The 24,274-nt window shown below is 43.2% G+C and overlaps 3 protein-coding genes across 7 annotated transcripts in view; 1 reads left to right on the top strand and 2 right to left on the bottom strand.

Annotated features, from left to right (window-relative positions):
* Window positions 1-401: 401 nt before the first annotated feature.
* EMC10 (ER membrane protein complex subunit 10) lies at window positions 402-13,570 on the top strand. Its single transcript, XM_075689826.1, has 7 exons — window positions 402-534; window positions 688-742; window positions 833-945; window positions 1,052-1,141; window positions 4,124-4,302; window positions 6,079-6,175; window positions 13,338-13,570. Exons 1-7 carry the CDS (start codon window positions 475-477, stop codon window positions 13,425-13,427), a joined length of 684 nt encoding a protein of 227 aa, XP_075545941.1. The 5' UTR covers window positions 402-474; the 3' UTR covers window positions 13,428-13,570.
* Window positions 13,571-16,597: 3,027 nt separating this feature from the next.
* LOC142579522 (protein PET100 homolog, mitochondrial) lies at window positions 16,598-17,286 on the bottom strand. The gene has a single exon (XM_075689827.1). It carries the CDS (start codon window positions 17,109-17,111, stop codon window positions 16,857-16,859), a length of 255 nt encoding a protein of 84 aa, XP_075545942.1. The 5' UTR covers window positions 17,112-17,286; the 3' UTR covers window positions 16,598-16,856.
* Window positions 17,287-20,151: 2,865 nt separating this feature from the next.
* Window positions 20,152-24,274, bottom strand: part of LOC142579518 (uncharacterized) — a 44,849-nt gene continuing 40,726 nt past the window's right edge. For all 5 annotated transcript variants that reach the window (XM_075689818.1, XM_075689816.1, XM_075689817.1 and 2 more), the window contains 2 exons: window positions 22,633-22,726; window positions 20,152-21,270 (listed from right to left, as the gene is read on the bottom strand). In XM_075689818.1, coding sequence (XP_075545933.1) covers window positions 21,179-21,270; window positions 22,633-22,726 — 186 coding nt within the window. In that variant the 3' untranslated portion in view covers window positions 20,152-21,178. The remainder of the gene's footprint in view (window positions 21,271-22,632; window positions 22,727-24,274) is intronic.

Raw genomic sequence — 24,274 nt, 5'->3', positions numbered from 1 at the left:
GGCAATGGGGACATGGTTTCAATTTGTGATGGCAGATTCTACTAAACATTGAGGAGCAAATTTATTTATTTATTTATTTCTCCGCGGTTAAGAACGCATGCTTGTGTAGCGAGTATTAAGGTGCACATTTTGCTGGTTTATTCGAGGGCGAAGACTAATGAACTAGATATATTAGGCTAGCGAAATGCCTGACATGCTACGGTTGCTGGTCTGGTACGACTGGTTTTTTTTTTTTTTAAATAACTTCCTTTGCATACACCAAAGCGAGTGCTGGCGGATAAGCGTGCATTTAAACATTCCTGATTTGTCTATTGCATTATCTTCAATGTAAGAAAGTCTCAAACACGTTACGCCGACTCCTTTAAGCGCTAAGAACATCGGGTAAACAATTGTGGGTTGGCAACTCTTCGCATCGCAGTCGATGAAACGCTGAATCGTATCCGATCCAGAATAGTTAGCCGTGGTCGCTGAAAGATGCCCAAATTTCTAGTAGCGGCCACAATATTTGCCGCTGTCGTTGAATGTGCTCTCGCGGTAAGAATCGGCTTTTATATTCCATAAAATGTATGTAGTAAACCTTAGCTTTTTTTTTCTCTTTCGTTGAGCCTTTCCCTTGCACGAAATTTCCCTGCAGTGCTGACTCACTTTCGTGAATTGATCGTGGCTTTGTGGTTGTCTCTTTTGCAGAATGATATTGACGACAAGCTGATCACTCTCACAGTGTCTCAGTCTTTTGACTCCGGTGCGTAAAGGCGATGCTATGAGCCATATATTCCGCTAGCCGCCGAACGGAAGCGGTGTAGCCTACTACAGCCATTTTCTCTTGTCTTAGGTTCGGATATCAGCTACGTTACCAGAGCCGTCCTGTCTGTTCCCCTGGCCCGACCATCGGAAAGCACTTTTCACCAAGTGCCACTTTCGGCGTCTGACGCTGCCAAGCTAAGGGTTATTATCGATTGATCGTTCGCACTAATTAGCTTATTGCAAAAACGAAAGTAGTAGTCCTGCTTTCTTCTCAACTATCATGTACCCTATCTCCTTTGTTTTGCAGAAACTCGCAGAGGAGAACGGCCTGTACAGGGTGCGAGTGGCCAAAGAACAAAATGACCCTGCTTTCCTTGTGTCGACTTTTGTAAAAGCCGTAAGCAGATCTCAAGTGCATGCATTTGCTGCGGGCCAACCCTTGTGAACCTGAAACCGTTTGTATGATTTATCACGAAGTAGCTGCAATACATGCGACAGTACGCGCCCTGTTATGTCACATTTGTGATAAGTTATTGTCCAGTTCCTTTAAGGTCTCCAATGCCGAACATCGCATGTCCGCATATTCGTGTCGTGACGCCCTATTAGAAATAATAGTAATAATAATTGAAAAGCGAATTACACTTTCATTAACTGTATTTTTTTTTCTGCAAACGCGACGAGATGCTGATCGTCTTGTTGGAGGGTCGGGAAGCAGACACTTAAAGTAAAAAAAAAAAACACTTCCCATTATTTTATCAACAGCATATTCCACTACATCCGACAATAATCCTTAGCCAAGAACCATTTTGTTTTTTACGCTAAAAACATTTTAAACTCTTTACACAATTTTGGCACTTTGCAAGTTATAAAGCTGAGATTTAAAGCACCTTCTCACACTGGAGGCTGCTGCTGCGATAATACTCATTTGTAGAGGTCATGCCTCGAGGCTTTTGCGTTCAAGGGTCCCGGTGAGGCAGTAATGCTATCGACAGCCATATATTTTAGTGTATCATCCCCTTATGGCATACCTTTTATGTCCATCACCAATATCGCATGTCATTATCATGGTTTTAACACATGCACGTTTTACGTACTATACAGCGAATGTTTTTATGCCTTTATACAGCCATGTTACATCTGCTCTTCAAAATTCACAGTTCATACACCATTGACAACTCATTACTATAGTGAAAATTTTGCATGGAGACATGAGAATAGCCGAGAAAAGACAAGGACGAGTGCTATTCTCTCTTTTTTTCTTTTTTTTGTCATTTTGAACCTAATGTGTTACCCCATGTACCTGATTGAGTTGGGCAAGAACCGAAACTCCCTATCAGAGAAGTGGACGGAAGTCTGACTGATGCATTTATCTCCGCTGATATGCATATGGAAGGCTTCCATGAGCTCTCACACGAGTTGATCCCTGTGCCTGAATATGATTGTTGTTTTGTCGAAGAGCGGTTTGCATTGGGCCTTTTTCTTATCGTTCTTGCCACATATGTGGCAATGTTTAGGAAGGTTATCAAGGGAATCTCCTCCCGGTAATCTTTAGTGTTCTCCTAATCTTTCATTAATGCATCGTCCAGTTTGGCCGATGTGCAGTGTGCCACAAGATAATGGCAACTTTTAGACAACTCCCCTGGCACAAGGAACAAATGGAGCTGTGTGCCTGATACTGCAATCGTTTTTTTTTTCTTTCTGCTGCCTGCTTCCTTCTGCCTATGCACCTGCGAACGGATTGCTGTCAACTTCCGAGGGGCGGAAAACACTATCAGGATGTTGTAACGCCCTGCTACATTCTTAAGACCATGTGCCAATTTGTGTATGTATGGTATGATGACAACATTTCGACAGTCTGTTTCCTAGAGTTTGGGTTGCGGTCCTGCCTTGATCCACCTTGCCATTCTCCCACAAGCTTCCGCAATTTCATGCATAGGGTACCCACACCCTTTCAGCCTTTCCAACTGGGATGCAACACTTTCATTGATTGCATGTGGGCAAGACTTGGAGATGGCCACTTTAAGACAGGAAGTGACTATCCTGTTCTTTATGATTTTGGAGTGACCAGATGAGTAATCTACCAAGGCTTTTTTTGCCCTAGGAAGGTATGCCCAACATACATGTTTGTGGTGAAAATGCAAAGACAGGTCTAGGAACTGGAACTTTCTGTCTCTAGGTATTTCTACTGTAAAATTAAGACCAGGGCCACACTCTTGAAAAAGTTTGAGCACGTTGACGGCAGTACGTTACTCGTTAGGTTCCGAGGACAACACTAAATTGTCATCTACATACCTACATACTTTTGAAATTAGCCCACCTGATTTCTATTGTATGGCTCTATCTACCTTAGCAAGAAAAATGTTGCTAAAAACGGGGGCTAAGTGCGACCCGATACAAACACCAGTTCGCTGTACGAAAAATTTCCTGTCCCACCCAATGACCATAGACTTGAGATAAAACGTGAGTATTTATAAAGAAGACCCCACAGGAACACCACATCTGGACACAAACGTAGCCTCGTCATTGTGCTCTGAGATGAACTCCTGGGCTCTTTTCATTAGCTCGTCATTTGGCATTGAGTTGTAATTACAAGTCTTCAATGTCCACGCTGAAAGCGGTACACTGTCCCGAGTTGCTGTTACTGAGAAGACTCGCCACTGCCTCAGAATTTGGAATGATGAATGGGTCCTCCACAGTCGGACTTCCCAGATGCTATTGAAGGTACATGGCCGTCAGTAATTCCCAGGTTGGAGAAGTATAAGGGAGGCCTTTGCCCTGCTGTGGGCGTAGCCAGGCTGCTGCTGATGATGATAAACTGCCAGGTATTGCGCTCAGAAACGATTGCTTGAAACGGCATGCCTTCCTTGTGTGTTTTCGCCATAAAAAAAGTGGCTAAGGGAGGTTCTTGAGCCTCCTTGACGCCCCTCGCTAGGTTCTCAATGTTTTAGCAGAGCAGCAAAGTGACGGCTTCTTCCTTAGCCGCCTTTGTGTTGAAGTCAACCTCTCTAAAGTTTTTTGCAATAGCTGCCTCGGCTTTTCTCATGAACATTCCCTCAGGGATGTTCGCGACTGTCCTCATGTCTCCGTGCAAATTTTTCATTATGCATTTCAACCAACTAGCCCAACTATCTGCTCTCCTAAGTATCATTACCTTGGCGCTCTTAGGCACACGTGTCCCTTGCATGGATAGCATCCTATAATCAGTCATTATTATTATTTTTGTTAAGCTATAACACTTATGAAAATTACAAATTTATTTCACAGGTTTGTCAGAATTTAGCAATTTGCATTTACTTAACTAATCAAGCATTCCTCTTCATATTATGTTTCATTTTCTAATGGCTTAAGCAATTTTTTGTCCTTGCCTTTGTGGTGCCAGTGCTCCCTCTATGAGTCCGAGCTGAAGGACCACTTCATGGTGACATTGGACCGTTCTGGTGCTCTTCTCGGGGTGTCAGACTTCGTTGGCCAGCAGTGCACAGGCATGCATGTTCCAGACCACAAGCTTGTGAACTTCAACACCACTCTCTCTGTATCAATAGTCAACATTGCTCCTGGGTACGTACGAAAACTGGTCTTGGTCGCTGTGCCGTTATGAATGCCCTGGTGAAGTTGTCTCTAGCAGATGTACCATAACCACATGGACAAATTATGTCTATTGCATGCAAAGGCAACTCCCAATGTGCACGATCATCCAGTTTGAGGAAAACACCTCGTTAGTATGCAAGCTCTCATAATGATTGAAGTTTGGAATGAAGGCCTGCAGCTTAATATTTTATAGGTATCAGTGTCATTTATTAATTCATGACACCTCAAAGGTTACAATTCGGTACATAACATGTGGGTGAATAAGTTTTCACTGTAGCTGGTGTCAGTTAATGGATATTTATGTTAATGGCAGTCTTGTAGCACAATTAGTCAGCAGGTGTGACTATATCAGGAGGAGGTGCCATTCCTGACATGGGATTTCTGCAGGAAAAGGAATGCTGGAAGGTGTCAGTATCATATTTTAGGCATGGTATCAACTGCCTTTTTCTCATGTTACCAAAAGAACACAATCAAAAACCCCGGAAAGGGGTATGATACACTGTCAGCAGTTCAAGCCTTTTTATCAACCTCCTAGATGAGAACAGAAGTTGTGCTTTTTTGTATTGGTGTTTTCTGAATAAACAATTCGAGTGAGTGATAGCTTACAGAATTGGATGCGTTCACTTCCTACCATCAGCAGATTTCATGGACATTGGGTTACAGAACGAAAATATAGAATAAATTTGTCTTGATAATGTCTTGTCCGTTGCTCTTTTCTAGGCTATCAAGCTGCTTTCGACCATCAAATTGTGCACATAACGTGGCGCACATCTATGTTGTTATTGCAAGAGTTATAGCACCCCACAAATCTAGTCTAGAAAAAATGCAAGGGACAGCACTTGGTCAGCACCACTATCTTGGTTCACTAAAACACAATTGATGGCGCACTGATGTGCGTGTCAGTATAGTTCTGGTATTGTTTAGTTTTGATGGATGTGTTTTATAAACTAAGTTATTTTCATAGATTTCTAAGCAGATTAACATGTTAAGACTATGAAACATGCTTCCATCTTTTCTTACAGTTGACCTTTTGTGCCTCGCTTAATGTTTTCATGGACTGTATAAAAATATTTATGTGGGGCCGCTATACCTCTTAGTCATTCTTTGTTTCACTTTCTCATTTACTTGTTTGTCCCTTGGCAACCTTGGTTTTGATAATGTCTTCAGTATTGTCATTCTTGCTGCAGTTATTTTTACTGACCTTATTTGTTGCCACTTTTTACATCAATAGTAATTGCCTTGTCGCACGTGTAATTCTCTTCCGAGTGCAAGGCTGAACCATCAGATCTTCCCTCTCAACTTTCACTGCAGTGCCTGTTATCATGACAGTCCCTCACGTGGGGCCATTTTGAACCTTTTGTCACAACACCATTAATCTGTTTTTACATCCCACTTTCAGCTTTACAAAAATATATTCATAATGAACATTTTACACATCATTCCTGGTCATACGATTGCTTTTCGAACTTTGCCCCTCAGCTTTGCTGAAGTTATCCTGATGCACAGAGTAGTGTGTGGCTCTGCCTTGACAAGTACCAGTATGGAGCATTACGTATATAACTGGTACCTCATCAAATATAATTAGATTAATTGTTGGCATTGTTCAGCACCACACTGTCTTGGCCCAGTCTGTCTAGCTGGCTTGATATTGAGAGTTGTGTTTGCACATTGTAAAAGGTTCAACAGCCTGTTCATGATGGAAGTAGCTGTACCAAATCCTGCACTTCATGCACTTGCTTATTGCAGGCCAGACACACAAACTTATATTCGACGCCTGGAGCAGGAAAAGGCAGAAAGGGCACGTGGAGAAAATGCTGACAACCGTTCCTTTTTTGCCAAATATGTAAGTTCCTTCTAGTGATTAATGTTATGCATGTTACCACAGCTAGTTGAACCACTGGAAGCATTTCTGGTTCTGTGGCTTTCTTCTACATTGCATGCATGCAAAGGTATAATAGAGCACAAGGTCACGAGTTCATTTCGTGGCTATTGTATTCACACTCCTGGGAAATCATCATACTGTCAACTGATATATTGGCATGTCCAAGGGTCCCTGAAATGGTTCGGACAAGTATTGTAGATGCCTAGGGTACAGCTGCAGTAAGACTTTCGCACCACAATTTAAGTGAAGTGTCTCGCATTAAGAGAGCTATGGACTATTACAAGTTACCCTCTTTCATAATCGCTTTTTCTCCAACTCATTTGCCAAGTGATTGCGGCTAAGGTCCGCCTTCACGGGCTCTGCATCATGATGTTACATCATGTCGCCTACTTCCGGTTGTCTTGGAGCTACTGTGCAAAGCCTTTCCAACCTCTCCGCTAGCCGCCTGGCTGTCAATCCCCAGTATGAGTTATCCAAGTAGCATGCATAGTGAGCGTTCTGTTGCAGCACTTAGCATGTCTGGTATTCCTATGCAGAGGCAAGCTGGGCGTTTTAACAGATAGGCGGAGGCATAAACAAAAACGTCTCCATACTACCGCCACTATGATACAGGAGCTTTAGTGTAAGTGTACGTGTGTGGCCTGATCTGCTTGCACAATCCACCAACCTCGTGGTGCAGAGCTCAACCAAACACAGAGCTAATATTGCTGTAACGAAGTGTTAAACATTTTAAACATTTAAAAAGATGTGTTCATGATTGCGCTTCTGCCAAAAATTTACATCAGCAGCAGAGTAGAATACACTTGGTTACTGCTGTATCAGTTCTGTGTTTGGTTGATCTCTATGCCACCAGGTGGCCACACCGTGCAGGCCGTTTTATGTTTACGCCTCCGCTCGTCCCATAATACACCCAGTACATTTGCACTTACGTGCGTACCGGACATGCTAACCTCTATTGTGGTAGTAATCTTTTGGCATGAAGTGACAGCTGCACATGCATAGATGCTGGTGCCAATTGGATAATGATAACCCGATGCACTGCAGCCACTCTACTTGCATATTGCCTTGCAGAAGGACACAAATGTCGCAGGTTGACATGTCACTGATCGCTATATTTGCACCCCTGACGTGACAAGGGCTATCCATTTTGCTTGCAAAAAGAAAACTCGAGACCACCACTGACTGTGCAGCTCGTGTCAACACGGAGAATGTTGTAACACAATCAGACGACACTTGCTGCATGCCGGAAGTGCTTGAGTGTAGTGATAAACTGTCGTGTATTCTCTGTTGCTTATTGTTTTATAGAAACAAATTAACCAACATTCCGACTATTATGAACAGCATTTGTCCACCATAAAGTTAGAAAAATTATTGATGACTTGACCAGGGTATCCAACCATACAGCTCCCCCAACTGACGTGAGTTGGGCCGAATGCTTCCACTGGGACGAGGCGATCGAAAAAGCGGTGCAATGGTACCACTGCAGTCGGTAGCGATGCAGATTTTCAAAATCTTAAAATAAATTACACGCTGTTGCGATGCCGGTGACTAGAACCTTGACCGGGGTTACTATTGGGTAGCGTGGCGTTGTCGGTGGATTGCGGGCGTCCGGTAGACCATGGTGACCAGGCAGGGACGAGACAATTTCTAGTGCGAAACTTGCACTGTTTCTTCAATGGTTGGTGAAGGATGTAGAAGAAGAGAATGAATGAATTTCAAAAGTACATTGCAGGGCCCCTTAAATCGGCCCACTAAAATTGCAGGCGGGATCTTGCTCTCGTCAACGTCACGTGACATGCGCTGAGCGCCGTCATTGCTTTGCGGCTGCTCCTTTTCTCCTGGGCGATGTTGCACGTCCCCGTCATTGCTTTGCGGCTGCTTGCCTCCTCTGGCGGCAACCCGCGGAGTCTGGTCAGGGATGGGCAGCTGATCCTTTCTCCAGAGTTGGACATTTCGCAGAAAGTTCTCCCCTTGGTCGCACAGTTTGTGAAAAGGGTTCTCCCCCAGAGTCACATGCACACAAAGGGGCCTGTCATCACTGCGGGGCGCCTGCCAGGCCAGCAACCACTCGAGACAACCATAGCAAATTAGGAATCCGTCCTTCGTTTCAATTAGGCATGGTCTTTGAGCATCCTTTTTATCTGAGTTGTTACACACCAACCATAACAATGTTTAATGCAATGCAGAGCACTCAAATATGTCACTTAATGATCAGGAGGACTTACATTAATGACTCATTATGTTTGTACAATATCATCAAAATCGTTTCAGGGTCCCTTTAAGCACCAGGTGGCCGAAATAAATTCACAGCCCTTTTCTATCATGTTTTCTGTAGCGCATGTGTAGGCTTGGGTGCCTCGCCATATATAATTTTAAAAATCGTGCGAAATCTTAGTGGTTTTTCTGGCTATTTCATATCAGGGGTGCCATTCTTGTGCCAGTTGCGCCATTTTGATATGGAAATTCCTGCGCTAAACACAGAAAATTGACCAAAATTGCACCACGCTGCGCCAGAACGGCTTCAACATCTGTGCTCCAGCAGTAGTTGAGAACAGTGAGCAGATTCGATCTCCGAAAAAGAGTGCAGCCATTCACATCCCGCACTCCGTGCGGTGGCACTTCCCACACAGTTTCTCGTAATTTTCGTGCTTATAACACTAGACTTTTCAGTGCTTTCGGCAAGTGGTCGGCACGCTCGCGGCCACTGCCAGCTGTAATATAACATTATAGTATAACATTAAAACATGTTAACATGTCAAACATTAAAAAATTCAGAGCCATCCCACTCTGTGAAGGTGGATGACCAGTGGAGCTGTATATAGTTATAAAGAAAAAAAAAAACAATATTGCACAAGTATGCACTTTTTTATGTCTGTTTGTATTAACTTTTATCTTGGGACCACAGTAAGTTGACGATCGATTTTCTGGACGGCCGATTTTTCGGACATGCCCAATAATTCGGACGCCTTCGCGGCACCGCCACGTACCACCATAGAGTTAATGTATAAAAACGTCTGAAATTTCAGACGCAAAAAACCCTCACCATTCTATATTCCGGACTTTTTAACAGGACCGCAATCCGCAGGTCTGAAACAGCATTAACCGAAGCCACCACCACCGCTATTTTGATTATCTCGCCGCCTCGAACCAGCGCTTTCACACGCAGATACACTGGGAGTCACCACGGCAATGCTAGTCCTAGCTACTTCGACGTTAAGCTTCTTACTCTTCGGTTCTATGTATTTCATTAAAACAATTCGCTGCTGTTAGTAATGGCGCGGACTCCGCCTTTGTAATCCTCGCCAATATTTGAAGCTCGGAAAGCATGGCGCGTTGCATAAAACCGGTTCCCGAAACTCAGCTTCGCCTTAGTACAACATTGTTATGCGGTGAAGCATACGCGATGTATTGCGGCGAAGCATATCAAGTGGGAATGGGCAACAGTCGCGGGCCAAGGTATGTTTTCCTTAATTACACACGCAGGAACCTGCCCTCTCATATCATAGTACGAGCACTGATACGGCTAATAACTATACCGGCAAGCCTTCAAAACTATTGCCGACATGCCTGTGGCGATTTGAGCCCATAGGGGCAGTAAAATGCGAGCATTCATTTTTTCGTATTGCCCGATTTTTCTGACATTTTCGCGACCCCTAGGGGGTCCGAAAAATCGGACGTTGACTGTAATTATTGCTTAATGGTCGCTATGAAAGATGGCTATGGGCTCCTTGACAACACTGGAGATCTTAGCAAACATTAAATCTATGCACGACCAATGGCGCGTCGTGGACATGCTGGTCTTGGTGTAACGTTGAAGGCCAAACCTTCCCAAGTGAAACACCAAGAACCACTTTCCATCAGCACGAGACACATCGACATTAAGACCACCCACAATGACAACCCACCCAAATGTGACATTCATAAATTCTTCAAGGTCCCTCTTTGATGTTCCGAGGGAGAACATATACGGTAGTGACAACGATTCCGTCCCCAGCCTGCATGGTGACCACACTAGCTTGAACCACCGGAAACTGCCTTCGTCGGTAACTCAATCCAGTCTTTCTATCCAGGGTGAGAGTGAAGGTACGCAACTCGATGAGCACCCAATTGGCCATGATCCCGATCCCCTGTCTCCGAGCAGAGTGCGCAGGGGGCTTGGCTTTGATCTGAGCCAGACGGCCAGTATGTGGCACATCAAATTTCCCCCAAATGCGCATTGCATCGCGCGCATTGGCCTTCCCTGGACTCAATATCTCGAAGTACACCAACAGCACCGTTCACGAGTTTGTCCTTCACGTCGATGTTGAACGTGACAAAGTAGGGCTTGCGCACAGCGAGGAGTATCGTATAGGGTAAATTACCCATTTCAACATGCGTCGTACCAGCCACCTTGGCCTGTGCGCAAACATACTCGTCGTTGAACCTGTGTCTGAGGTACACATCAACTGCTCTAGCCTCGCGTTTGTCTCCCAGACGTTGTGGAGCAACATCGGTGTTGAACGCATTGACGTCCTTGTTTGAATAAAAGAATCTCGCAGCACCGGCGCAGCGACCAAGGCTCGATCGGCACTGACGGACCAACTCTCAATGACGCCAACCTATTCCAATTGGTGGGGCCTCCCATCCCCAGTTCGTGATAATTGCAGAGAATGCGGCGTCCTTTTGACACACAACCTGCTGCAACAGGAAGTAGGAGAAATGATGCCACTTCACCTCTGGGCTGAACACCTTGTTGTGACTGTGTTCACGCCTAAGGACCTCGTTAGCACGAACTGGAGGCACTTGTCACAGGTCACCGCATGTTATAATGTCCAGACTGCCAACAGCGTGTCGCACTTGTATGTGATCTGTACGTCGTTTGCCTGTAGAGTCATACCCCCTGCAGGCTCATACCCCCGTAAACACGGCCCACATGATGATAGTTTTGCATACACATCACAAAACGCTGGAAACTAGCCTAAGACAGCTCCACTGTAAAAATATTAGCCCTATCACGGAGGGCTAATTGCAGATTAGGAATAAAAACAGGTTGGAATAGTTTAACGTTACGCCAGTCCAGGGTCGATTGTGGCTATCTGGGTCTTCGGTGACATATGATGACTCAGAAATTGTTACCGTGTCGATTGGATCACATATTTGAGAACACTTTTCGCTATCGTCATTTGCGTCAGTGCGCCAAAATATAGTTTGACTGTAGTGCAACCGATGTTTTTGGCGTTACAGAAAAGCCTGTGCATTGCCACTGCTGGACACACACTTCCTTATTCTAGCATGCTATAGCTACAAAGTGCACTTCTACCGCCCCGCATTCTGATTGACTTGCAGCAAGGCGAAGCTATATTTATTAGGTTGAAACCGCTTCCCATAAACCGTAGTTCATAACTGTGGCTTCTTCGTACGGTCTGTTGAAGTGCATTTCCAGGCACTTCACCCACTGTCGAGACATTAAACAAAATATTTATTTGTAAAAAGTGTCCTGGGCTACTTCTCTAAATTTCAAATTCACTATTGCAGAATGCATGTTTTTCGTGATTGCTGCCAGTAATTAAAAATCTACAGGCAGTATTACCAGAATTTGCATGCACTACTTGGTTTCAGTATCAGGGCAATCTGCTTCAAAATTCCCCTTAAAGACATTAAGACAGTTGTACGCACAGCGCTCATGTTGGTTTATTCTGTGTTCTGTCGTTGTTTCAAAGTACGCAGCTATATTCAATATTCAATTATTCCACTAAAATTCAGATTGGCCTGCTCTAAATTTCTGTATAAGAGAGGTCTCTCACCCTTCATAAGTATTCTACTAGGGGTTAGGGGTGTGTTTGCTGGCTCACAGCCTCACTCAAACCCAGCAGCAGCAGCTACTGCATTCAAGCACTGTTTTGGCTGGCTGTGTTAGTGACAACTCCCATGCAGGCTGTGCTGTGGCACCACGGTGTCAGCTTTCACCACTGCAGCTGTACAAACTTCTAGCGTGGGGCCAGTATAACCAGACTTGAGAAACAAAAATTACAGATTATTGCTCTAGCAAAAAATAACTTGCATTTCAGTTGCTGCCTGTGCAAATGAGACATATGCAAAGTAAATTTTATTTTACAATTATTGATTATTACATTTCAAAACAAATTTGGGGCTCTAACTCGCATTGTGTTGCATTTACATTTGATATAGACTGCATTGCATGAAAACCATTGGTGGACTCCTCTTAAAGGGACACTAAGGGAAATATTCAGTCGTCATGGACTGTTTAAGTACCATTCCAGGAACCTCACAGCACTTGTTCCCTGCCAAGGACAGAATTAACGAGAAAATTCCATCTGAAGGGCCCGAATACCTTCATCGCAATTGAAATCTCCCACCACCAAACTGGGGAGTGCTGACGTTGCATACGCCATCACCACCCTTTGGTGCCTTCGGTGAGCAAAACAGTGCCCGACAGGCGGCAATACAGTTTTTGGCACAAGAGAAAGGGGTGATTCGCCTCTGCCGCTGCTTTTAGTCAAGTGTTGTCGACTGTTCGGGCACCCACATCACATGGTCCTGGAATTCTCTGCTACTTAGTTTGTGCGAGTGTCACGAGCCAGCAAAACCAGCACAACACTATGTGATAACGAAACTACTGGAACGCAAGTGTGGGCGACGCAGAATCTAGCGAAAACGAAACCTTTCGAATGCCCGTGTCATTAAGGGTAATGTCAACAATTCTTTTTTCTAAAAATGATGTAGAAGTGGGCAAGCAACATTTTCTTTCGTCTCATAATGCAACACAATTGTTATTTTGCAAGGAGTGGTTGAGTACTAGTGAGAAAATTTAAATGTGAAGTGCCTTCATTATCAGGCAAGTACTTGACCTTGGGGAGTCTAATCATGTCCTGTATTTACCTCAATTTCTCGGTTGCCAAGGCTCTGTTCACGATAATCATGACGTCTCATAGATTCTCGAGCTCTAATCTATCACTGTAGCTTGACCTAATATTTGCCTTTACTGTCCCTTTAACATTTGCTGCAAAAAAGCTGGACATTGAAAATGTGGAACTCTTATCGTAGGCCACAGATAGCTTCACTACTAATTTCCTGTTTGTCTTGAGACATGTATGCCAAGTGTGTGATAATTTTTGTGTTTCAGTGGATGTACATCATGCCACTTCTCATCTTCCTGCTCATCTCGGGTGCTTCAAATCCAGAAGGACAGGGAGGTGGCAGTTCTGGTCGTTGAAGAAATTTAGATGAATGGAAGACAACCACTTGTAATATATTCACTTTGAGCACATCACTTTTCAGTAGTTTAATCTGTGCACTCTGCAGTAACTGAAGATGGGCGTGTGTGTGATTGTTGTTAATAAAGGTCTTTTTTTTTTATCATGCTGTTGAGAGATTGTACAGTAGTTTGTAAAGTTTTCAAGGATGGCAAACAGGTCTAGTTCGTAATCTACAGTTTCTTTCAGAGATGTACAGCACGAAGCAGGTGAAAGAGCAGTGACAGGTGGTCATTTCTCTACAGTGGATTACCAGTCACCTCAATCTGCCAACCTTCTTGGTACATTTCATTCTTCAGGCTCCCCTTTTCATGCATTTCTTGGCATTTGTCCACCCTGCTTGCACTCATCACCTAGTGCTAGTGTCTGTTTTCCTGTCCACTGCTTCACACTATACATCTCTGCAACATCTTCGTAAAGTTTACTCATTAGGTCTGTTCAATTCTCCTGCACTTTTTTCACAAGTTCACTGCGCAGCTTCAAACTCGTGCAGTGCCACTTCAGTGCACCCACAGTACAACACTAGGGCCTTCCAAAAATTAATGCAGAAGTACTGATATTGTGCAGGTCATCTGTTTCTGTGTTCGCATCTCTGGCCTTTCGTTAATGGGCTTGTCCAGAGTATACCACAATAGCTTTGCGATTACTCATTTTGTCAGATTCACGGCTGCCGTGCCATAAGGAAAATGGACAGTGGCTCTTTGCAGCGCTCCGACAGCAAACGTGAGTAGGATAACGGTCTAGTTTCAATGCCAGCAAATGAGCTGGCGAGATGGTAAGAAGTGTCTTATAGCTCAATATTGTGAAGAGGAGGTAAGAAACTACATTGAAGTCCAAGTTCAAACAGTTGGATAGGGTCATCCAAACATTGAAGCGGTTCCTCATAGCTGGAACACAGAAGAGTCTGGAAGACCCTTGCATAAATACCTGCAGAAAAACTGCACTAGTACTATAATAAAGCAAAGTGCTTGCAGTGATGACGAAATAAGCAGCCATGAAAATACTGATGCCCTGCCCCCATTATCTGCTCTATTTATTCTTGCCTGCAAGACTGCCGATTCTATCTCTGCCTACTGTTCAAAACTTTCCGTCCAGCAACGCTAATTGTGTGGTACCTGTGGCTCTCCGGAGTATCAGCCGTCCATTCCCAAACCCTTAGCAGCCTCATTTAATACTAGAATTCAGCTAAATATAGTATGAATGCAAATGAGTACACATGGTTGGTGCTAACAACTTCGTTTAAAAATGATGCAAGAAGAATACAAGGGCGAATAACAGTCTTTGCCCCTATTTCTTGTTAGCCAAATTACGGTTGTAAATGCGAAGCCAACAGATCCATTCCCAGTGGCGGACCTTCATTGGACAGGCCCAGCCCTATCTGCCAGGAGCTCTGCGGTACGGTGCTGCTGTCAGTTGTTGAAGATGGCAGTTGCGATTCAAAATGTCTGCGGCGTACGAGCAACAAAGTATGATTTGTTTTCTATGGAGCAAGTGATGAACACCCATCGAAATCCACAGGGAAATGTAGCCCACATATGGGGAAAGGTGTCTCGCTTTGACAGGTGCGAGGTGGTGGTGCTGCAAGTTTGCAAAAGGCCGTGAAGACTTGCATTACAACGAGCATGCGGGGAGGTCGCGTGTGTCACTGGCTGACAACTGTGATAGGACAAATGTTTGAACCGGTGTAGGGACTATGTGGAAAAATAGTGCAAGGTGCACCGAATAATGGGTATATTTGTAATTACATGTATGCAAGTTATTTTGGCTAATGAAAAATTGGGGCAAAGACATTCTCATTTGGCCTCGTATAATGGCTGATCTACACACAGGTTCTTTGCAGTCAGATCTTTTTATGGCAAATTTGATCTATTGGCTGTGTTATGATGAACACAGCGATTCTGATGACATTACTGAAGCAACTGCAAGGAAAACCACCTGATGTGCTGATGGTTCCCCATCTGCCTTAGAATAGCTCATGGCAGATGTTGCCTTTTGTGTATGGCAAGCACCATTTGGCATAGCACTCAACTTGCAGTCCACCGACTAGCTACAGCATGCTCTCTTTTTAAGTAACCCCTCTCTCTTTTTCACTCAGACTCTGCATAGTGCAAACAAAGATCCAGGTTTTACAGAAATAATTGTTATGCATTGCTCATGCTGCTGACAATCGAGGCACTAGAAAATTTTCAAATGTTAGAAGTCATGCAATATTTAATGTTCCTGTATTTTTACGAGTTGGCTTTAAATTTAGGGGTGCGGTGCAGTGGTCATACAGAATTGAATTGCACCTTTTAATTCTAGGGAAGTTGCACTGGCTGCAATGCAATTTCATTCATTCACAGATTGTGTGTTCTGAAGCATTTTGGGTCAGTGATGCCCTTACTTATTAAAATACAAAACACGTTATGCCCCAGTGTGGACTATAAATTAATAAAAAAATAGACTGCCTGCCTGAGCTTACCATTTTGTGACAAACAAATCACTGGCTGATAAACATTGATAAAATTTTATTTACCAGCCAATGTGCCTGTCTCACACTGCCCGTTGCTTATAACCTGCGCAGTTATGAGCACCATATCGCTTTGCATATATGGGTTTAGCTCGTTTCTCTGAAAACCCCGTGCATTTTGGGAAGAACTGGAACGCCTATATTTTTGCGCTTTATGCCTCTAATGTGGCCTCGGGTTTCTATTAACAGCTACACACAATTATTAGACTCTGGTCCCTTATTCATCACATCGCGGCATTTTGCTCCGGTGAGGAAGTGCTGTACATTTCGAATATAAAATTAAGCCCAAAGCAACAAAGGTGCTACCTGAGGTACCATAGAAATGTTTTTGCAGTCTGCTTTCTTCGAAATGCGGCCGCCGTAATCGGAAATCATGCCAACGGGTGAACGTTTCCAAAGAATCTACATTTTGGTGTATGGTGGGCATCTAATCACTGTACAGCGTTGAATTTCTTGATGCACTGCACTTTGCTCGAGAGAAACAACCTACTCTTGACGTGCCGAGGACTACATTCATTGCGATTAGAACTTTGTTCCAAGGAAACAAAATAGGCTGGAAAACAGAGCTTGCACCTACGGCATAATAAAGCCGAATTCGACATCAAGAACAGTACTCTGTGATAAACACTTAGGTGTACATTGTCCTTACAGACAATCTAACGTTGCCACAGATTTTCTCCATCGCGCACGCAAAGCCTACTATGTGCACGCCTTATACTCTTGCGACTGCCACGGAAAAGGCAGGAAGCACCGATTATAACATCTTAAATTAGAATACGTGCTGGATGACTTCATAACAGCATTGAGGCTTTCCGAGAACAGCCCTGAACAAGCCGCGACGAGAAATGTTGCCACTTGAAGTGCAGGCGAGTCGCGGGCACTAATGACCACTCGGGGTGCTATCGGAAACGGCGGCCAGTTCTTTCTCCAGTTCTTCTCGCTTCTTGGCCTTGAACGTGTTGATGAAGTCTTTGAGTTGCTGGTCTGCTACAGGGTCTGCAGGAGGAAAGCACTCGCGTTTCTTTTTTACCACCCACTCTTCGAACAACTGCGGCTGGTTGAACGCGTAGAAGAGGGCGACCGGAAATGCCATGTATATGCTCATTTTAAACACTTCGAGCTGCCAGTTCCCCATTTTGCATAAGTGTCCTACGCACTTGGTGGAGCCTTTGTATAGTACGGAGAGTGGCACTCAACACGCACTCAAAGCATAGGAAGCACGATTGCACAAGTGACGACGCCAACGACGCGCACGCCTTTACGAATGCCGGCTGCAAAACCACGATCTACTGTATAACCACAGAACACCTACAGTAGGTCCAATGCCTAAAGGAGGCATTGGTAGGTCGTGCGCAAAACGCTACAGGTAAGTGCAGCTACTTTGCCCGGAAATGGCGCTGCAATCGACGCCGTTGTAAGGTCCCTAACACCGTCGGGTAGTATCCATAATCACTTATTCATAGTGTTCTTTTTTTTTTTCTTGTTTAACCTAGGTAGGACCACGGGTAGGACATTAAACAGTGTACTAGAATAGCTAGTTCAGTATAGCTTGGTGACGCAAACCACCGCCCTGTTCCACAGGGGACGCTCATATACCCATATGCTCATATCATCCATCCACGTAAGCTAATCGCATCACTTGGCTGGACTTGGCTACAGTCAACGTTTTTAGATTGGTTGGCTACAGTCAGGCTACAGTTTAGTATAACGTTGGTGCCATGGTTGGTGCAGTGCATAGAGTTTCATATTAGTATACCTAGAGGGAAATCTGGCGCTGCGGTCGTTCAACCATCATGGGAATGATGGGAAGTACAGGCTTCGGATTGGCGTTCTATTGACTGGCGAACCAGTTTACAAGTATTTTTTTTTTTTCAGTTTTGGTTTCGCTTCACGCTCAATTGCTATAACCTGCAGTGGGACAGTGCAACGCAAAGCTCTCTGCCTTTGTTATGTTGCTCGAAGTGGCGATAGCGCGCCGGGCCAGCGACTGAGACGATGTTTGTGTCGCGGTGTGGTGTCGAAGTCCTGACGAGCCCGGAACTTACGAGCCCGGAATCGTAAACGTTGAAAGAACATGTTTTGAGCGTTTGGACTATGGTTTGTTAAGTGTGTTAGGTTGGCGCTGTAGCGTTACGTGCTTTATGAAACTTCAGAATAGGGAAAAGGCGGCACTACTGATACAAGACATATACAGTTGTACTTCTAGTGGCTTGACAATAAAATTTTATTGAGGGCTTCATCATGCATTGCTCGTTTATGTGCTCATTGAAATGCGTGTTTTAGGACTTTGAAAACACAAACTTACTTGTGGTAGGACAGGTTGCTGCTTCCTGGCTGTAGTCTAGGGTCGCAAAATGGGTAATTTCAAAGCCACGCCATAACGCTTCGGAAGCGGTACGTCAATATAAAGTATGATGAAGCATATACTCGTAGAAGGCCACTAGCGTCCTAGCTAGCACTGCAGCAGATGTGCTTAAAAGTACTTGAAGCCGTTCAGCAATCGTGACAGCTGACGCAGCCTTTCGAAAGAGCGAGAGAGTTCGCAAGTGCCTGTCGTCTGCGAGAAATGTCTCGCGTTTGCAACGAGCAGCTGTCGTAGCAGACGACACTTGCAGCATTCCGCTCAAGGGCGCAAAACTTTCTCACAATACAACATTTTTATTTACATAAATACTTGATGAGTATTTTTATATAAGTAAATGCACGGTTGTTACAGCTGTTGTAAAAATAAATAAATAATTATTCGCTGGCGTTAAATCGGGAACAGAATCGCACAAGAATGCATACCCTGGTGTGTCCTGGTGATAAACCATAGTAAACCGTGCTTCCCTCTCACAGTCATACAAAGTTTATGTAGCATGTTGTACATTATATGACATACTGCAGAAATAAAATTAGTTTTGACGTGATAATGTTTGAGTATAGATTCGTTTAATGCGCCGCAAGCAAACGCCACTAGTCTAAAGATCGAAGTCAATCCGAAGCCTGTATTTCCCATCATTCCCATGTAGGTTGAGGCAACGCTCATGAGAGCCCCCGTAGACACTAGCGCCACATTTCCCTCTAGGGTATTATTAGAAACTCTATGGTCCATGTAGACAGACCCAATAAACAGAAAGAGTGAGCTTTGTCGCAAGTAAAATTGCCATACAGAAATCAGAAATGTACCTCGTTTTCAAAAGTAGAGTAGAATCTTCGCAAACAGATATTGCTTAAACAGAATCGTTGGTTAAATGGAACAACCGGTTCTGAAGCAGGTTTGTACTTGAACGTTAAAAAAAACTTTCATTAATCAGAACCAAGATATCTCCCCATAACCTACCTATAAACAAAACTATAAAATCAACTTCTAAACGATCTTTTTTTTTTTCAGTGAGAACCAGAATCTGAATTTTAATTTTGTTTCCATGCCTGTCTTCAGTAAAGAAATTTGTACTTATTGAACACATGGTATGTGCCAGGCATTCAACATTTTCCTTTAAGTGTTAAATAGAGATGCAGTCGTGGGCAACTTTTTGGCTGCAGTTGTGAATTTTTTGTCACTCAGAATCGGGCAGTTTCAAGTAACACAAAATTCTGGAAAATGACTTGCGAAACAATAGAAATAAGAAATGCTACTATTTGACTATCAGAGCACAGCCAACCTCTGTTCATGTTCACAGAGGATGCATATTTGGCGCATGAGTTGACTCTACCTTCGTCTATTTGTAGTGGCAGCACAATAGCCAAAGTACAGACTGACCAGGTTGAATGCAAGCGTATGCGCACGAAGCAATGTCTGGCAATCTTTTCTTCTTGTTCGATACTTAGTGTTGCTACCTGGCGAATAATTCACTTAATTTCCGATGATCCGTTATTTCACACTTGAAGCCCTAATGTGTACGAAGTATCGCTCGGCGACTGTACTGGCTCCAAAATAAGCTTTTAAGCACTAATCACCTTGGGATTTTCTTTGACTAGCTGTTCCTTAATACTTCAGAATACTCAAAATTTCTAACCACAGTATTATGCAGGTGTACAACGTATAGTGCTGTACCACTGCAAGTCTTTTTTTGGTAATGGAAATGGTATTTATTAGAACATACTTCTCCAGTCTCTTGAGAACCCGTTTAATGGGATTCTACTCTAAAACCAATATATCAACTCCTGGCTGACATGCAGCAAAAAACAAGTGCTTATGAACAGGAACGGAAAACATTTTACTTTGTAATGCACCATTACGCTTTGGTTAATCATGGCACCAGATAAGAAAAAAAGAAGGGGGGGGGGGGAACCACGCCAATGATTTTACTACAAGGCAGGCTTCCTTGTTTAAAGTAAAACTTAAACTATAGGTGATGCTTCCTGTAAAGATAATGCTATTTCCAGAAGTCATTCATCACAAGAAATGTGAATTCTTTTTAATTCACAGAAACAGTTACAGTATATGTACAATGACATGGTACGATGAATTAATTCTTAAATAATTTAAGCAAGCAAGAAATTCAACTACAGGTCCATTAGTGCAGCCAAATCTATGTACAAGGCACGCAAGTTAAATATTTGTACACTGGCTCGAGACAATGCTGCCGGGGGTGTGTGAATATCAATTTCTGACACCAAATAGAATAGGATTCAAATGGTGCAAGAAACAAATTGAATTATCAAACAGAATACTTTTTTAGTAGTTTTCAAATAATGAGCAGTTCTCATTATCAGTCTTCATGTCCTAAAATATTCATGTTAGGAAATTTCCTGTCATGAGAATGTAGTTTATGAACCATTCTTTTTAAAAGCAAAACTGAGCATTAGGAAGAATAAAGCAGTTTGTTTGCAAGCTCAGGATTTATTGGTGAGTGTGAAAGCTGTTTAGCCAAATAAGTATGGCTATTTACAAATATAGTGACTATTTGATTTAAAGACCAAATAAGATAGTGCAATATTCAATTTGTTGCTCAAAGATTTCGAATATTCACCCCCCCCCCCCCCCAAATGCTGTACAAAACATGCCTTTACATATATGGCATTGTCAAAACTAAAAATCAGGAGTGAAAAGCTTGAAATATCAAGAAAAATGGCTATAAAAAGTTGTATACATGTCTTTGTTCGAGGGTAAAACTACACAAGAAATAAAAGAAGAAAAAAATCACACATTTTTGCAAGTGTGACAATGCAGTAAAAACAATGGTGTTTACAACATTTACATAATGTGCCCTTAACATGTCACGTCACTGGATCAGCCTTGGACGGCTCTGTGAGTACATAAAGAATCTTGACCATTGTCTCATTGAGGTTTTTCAGCGTAAATGGTAAGCCTGCAACGAAGAAGGGGACAAGAAAAAAAACTTCTCTCATCATGTTATACAGCACAAAAAGTTTCCTAGTACACCACCACTATTAAGTAAGCAGATTCTTATATTTAGCAGCTTCCAGAGGAGATTAAATAGCAAGTAACTCACACGCTCGACGTTAGTAAGCATTTTAGAAGTTGATTCGAATAAAGCAACACATCTTCCAAAAATTGTACAGCACAGTCCACTTTAAGCGATGGTGGAAAAGCAGAAAAATATAATCATTAGAACTGCATATTACATCCAGGCTGTGTTCATGTACCTTCATTATAAAATGTAGCAAGCAGTACCCGTCACTATATACTGACCGCAAGTGGTCTGCACTGTACTAGTACTTGCACCATATTTTATTCACTGCCTACACTAATGAGTTCCGTCCTCTGTGTGGCTGCTGTGTTCGCAAGTGTCACCTTAAGCACCTTGGCTTTTGAACAGCAAGCACAGCAATCTGTATGACGCCCTACCAAGCAACGCACCCCTAGAAAGCCTGAGGTCTGACCGGGGGTGTTGCCTATGCCTGTCTCTAAACCAGTCAGTGCCCGGCAGTGGAAATCGAAGCATTCATCTGCCACAGTTGAGCCGGCTGTCCTAGCCACTGGCACACAGCTACGGTATTGCATAGCCACTTGTTGATTTCTGGCTTAATGACACAGTAGTCAACAGCAGTCTAAAGGCTTAAAAGTCTGACAGCTTGAAGTCCCTAAGTCACAACGTCATAAAAGTAAGCTAGACACTCTGTGGATGTACTGCAGCTGTAAGCAGTATGACAAAAACATCCAGGGAGGTCTGCAGAACTTTTAGTAGCTATACATTACAGACAATAAACCGCTACCAGCATTGCCAAACTTTTTTAATCTCATTGCTGGTTTATGACTTCCTCTACAAGTTAAAAGGCAGTGCTAGGCTTCTCCCCTTCAGTATAGAAGACAAATCTCTCATGAGTCTTTTGGTGAACACTTTGCGCCTTTGTGGTGGGTGCATCATAGCCTCAGTTGCTTTTGCGCTATAAAACCCTGCATAAGTAACATTGCATCCTTGTCATGCCCTTAAAGGGACACTAAAGAGCAACATTCAATTAGTTCATTATGCAGGTAAATTACTCTCTTCAAATCTTATTTCGATTCATCTGACGTAAAGAAATTATGAGTGCGGTAGTAATATATTCAGTTCAGGTGTCCTTGAAGAGGCAAGAATGGGTACATTAGGACATCATAAATGAAAACCCTTCCCACAAAAAATAAGAGCATGCACTTATGACAAGGCATGTAGGAATTAAACTGTACAAACAAAGGAAGTAGTACTAGTAAGTAATTTTTGCTAACAAACCTCTGCTGATGTAGAAAGCAGATCCTTTTTGGAGAAGCATCCAAGTACCTCCTAACGTAGTTATGTTCACTCCAGTATCAACGGCGTAAAGAAACTGAAAACAACAGATAAAATCAAAAGTCAGCTAATAAAGCAGCTGGATAGGAAAAGTTCACCCAGGAAACATGCCATACTATGCCTCTGCAAGGCTTTCACCAATAACACTCAGGGGTTGGACAGCTGAAACAGCTTTTAAAGCAATATTTGGAGCAGAAATATCTTGGTTTTGGAGCAGACTAGTATTTCAATTTGTAGCAGCTTATTTGTCGCAGGACATTCAAAATCTGGAGCACATCAATGAAGTAAGTGATTGAAAGTTTTATGCTAGCCTTTCTGGACTAGCTCTTTGAAGAATTATCTTTTATTTGCCATGGGTCCAAGTTCAGAGGCGTAAAAAGCTGCTGTTCTCTGCTTTCTAGTTTCACTTGGTACACTGAAGTCTCAATAATTCCAACTCCCATAACTTGAACTCAGGGACAACTTGAACTGCATTTTGGTTGTTGTAGCTAGAGTAGACATTTAAATGGATAAAAACTCTCGGTATTCAAATAGTTCATGGTGCGAGATGCTTATTTCAAGCGAAATTCCCATTTCCACCTATCCTTTGTTCTGAATTGGTCGACAGTTCACGCAGCTTTTTTCTTCCCCCTTTTCTCTTTCTTTTTTTCCCCCGCACCATGCTCGGGGTGTTCTGGCGTAAAGCAACACCTAGAGGGCATTTCTGCACATTGTGTATTGGCGTGACGCCGGCACAACAGCAAAACTGCAGCTTTGTTCACGCTCAACTAGATGGTTGCTTTCCATGCTGCAGGCATTCTTTCAATTATTCGAACCATGATTTGTCAAAAAATGCTTTGTAAACAAACATGTTTTCGATCATAAGCAACAATTCTGTAAATTTACAATCGTGCTTTTCCCCATGGATTTGGCTAAAGTGGAGCACTTCGGCATTCACACTGTGAATGACTGGGCGCACGCACTGCTCTAATGTGAGAAGTTTGTTTGCCACGTGGAAAGTTTTAAAAGATAACTAAGTTTAGGTGTCTCCCAACACCGCGTGACCAACCAAGGAGAGCTCGTTTGGTCTAATGGCCCCGCCGGCAAGAATGATCGTACGTGTTATATGCGTGTTGGCCTCTCATGGGATAAGAATGAAGATATGCAACTCATAGGTCCTCAACAAAACACAAACACGGTTTCATGGGTGTGCTAATATGATGGCATAATATCACACGTGAGTGCATCGTAACTTGGGCTGCAGTTGTGCAAGACTAGATGACTTTGGAGAATTGACATCCAGAGGATAAGGTTGACAAAACCCAAGCTGTTTACCAAGCTGCCACTTTCCTCTCAGACCTGCCTAAACTTATGCACTTGGTGGTCACACCTAGTGTTTTGGAGCAGCTTGGGTAGATGTCAAGGCATTTTTGCAGTTTTAGTGCGACAAGTTGCAAATATAGCACTTTGGCACAGCTGTACCACCCCTGCATAGTTCACAATTTAAACAAGCATCAGGAAGTGAAGTGCATTTGAATACTGAAATGAGTGTAGCACACATGAGGAGGAGTAACAAAAGAACACTGCATGTAGAAAAAAACCCTGT

The sequence above is a fragment of the Dermacentor variabilis genome, chromosome 4, assembly GCF_050947875.1.
Source record: "Dermacentor variabilis isolate Ectoservices chromosome 4, ASM5094787v1, whole genome shotgun sequence".
In the NCBI taxonomy this organism is placed as follows: domain Eukaryota; kingdom Metazoa; phylum Arthropoda; class Arachnida; order Ixodida; family Ixodidae; genus Dermacentor; species Dermacentor variabilis.
Note: the sequence above shows the minus strand (reverse complement) of the source record. Positions and strands in the feature narration are given on the sequence as shown.

What these genes read in the sequence shown, in the direction of transcription:
- LOC142579522 (XM_075689827.1), bottom strand. Translation starts at nt 17,111, where the DNA reads ATGGGGAACTGGCAGCTCGAAGTGTTTAAAATGAGCATATACATGGCA.
- EMC10 (XM_075689826.1), top strand. Translation starts at nt 475, where the DNA reads ATGCCCAAATTTCTAGTAGCGGCCACAATATTTGCCGCTGTCGTTGAA. An exon ending in CTGACGCTGCCAAGCTAAGG is followed by an intron (nt 946 to 1,051) that starts GTTATTATCGAT and finishes TTTGTTTTGCAG; the next exon opens with AAACTCGCAGAGGAGAACGG. An exon ending in TGTCGACTTTTGTAAAAGCC is followed by an intron (nt 1,142 to 4,123) that starts GTAAGCAGATCT and finishes TTGTGGTGCCAG; the next exon opens with TGCTCCCTCTATGAGTCCGA.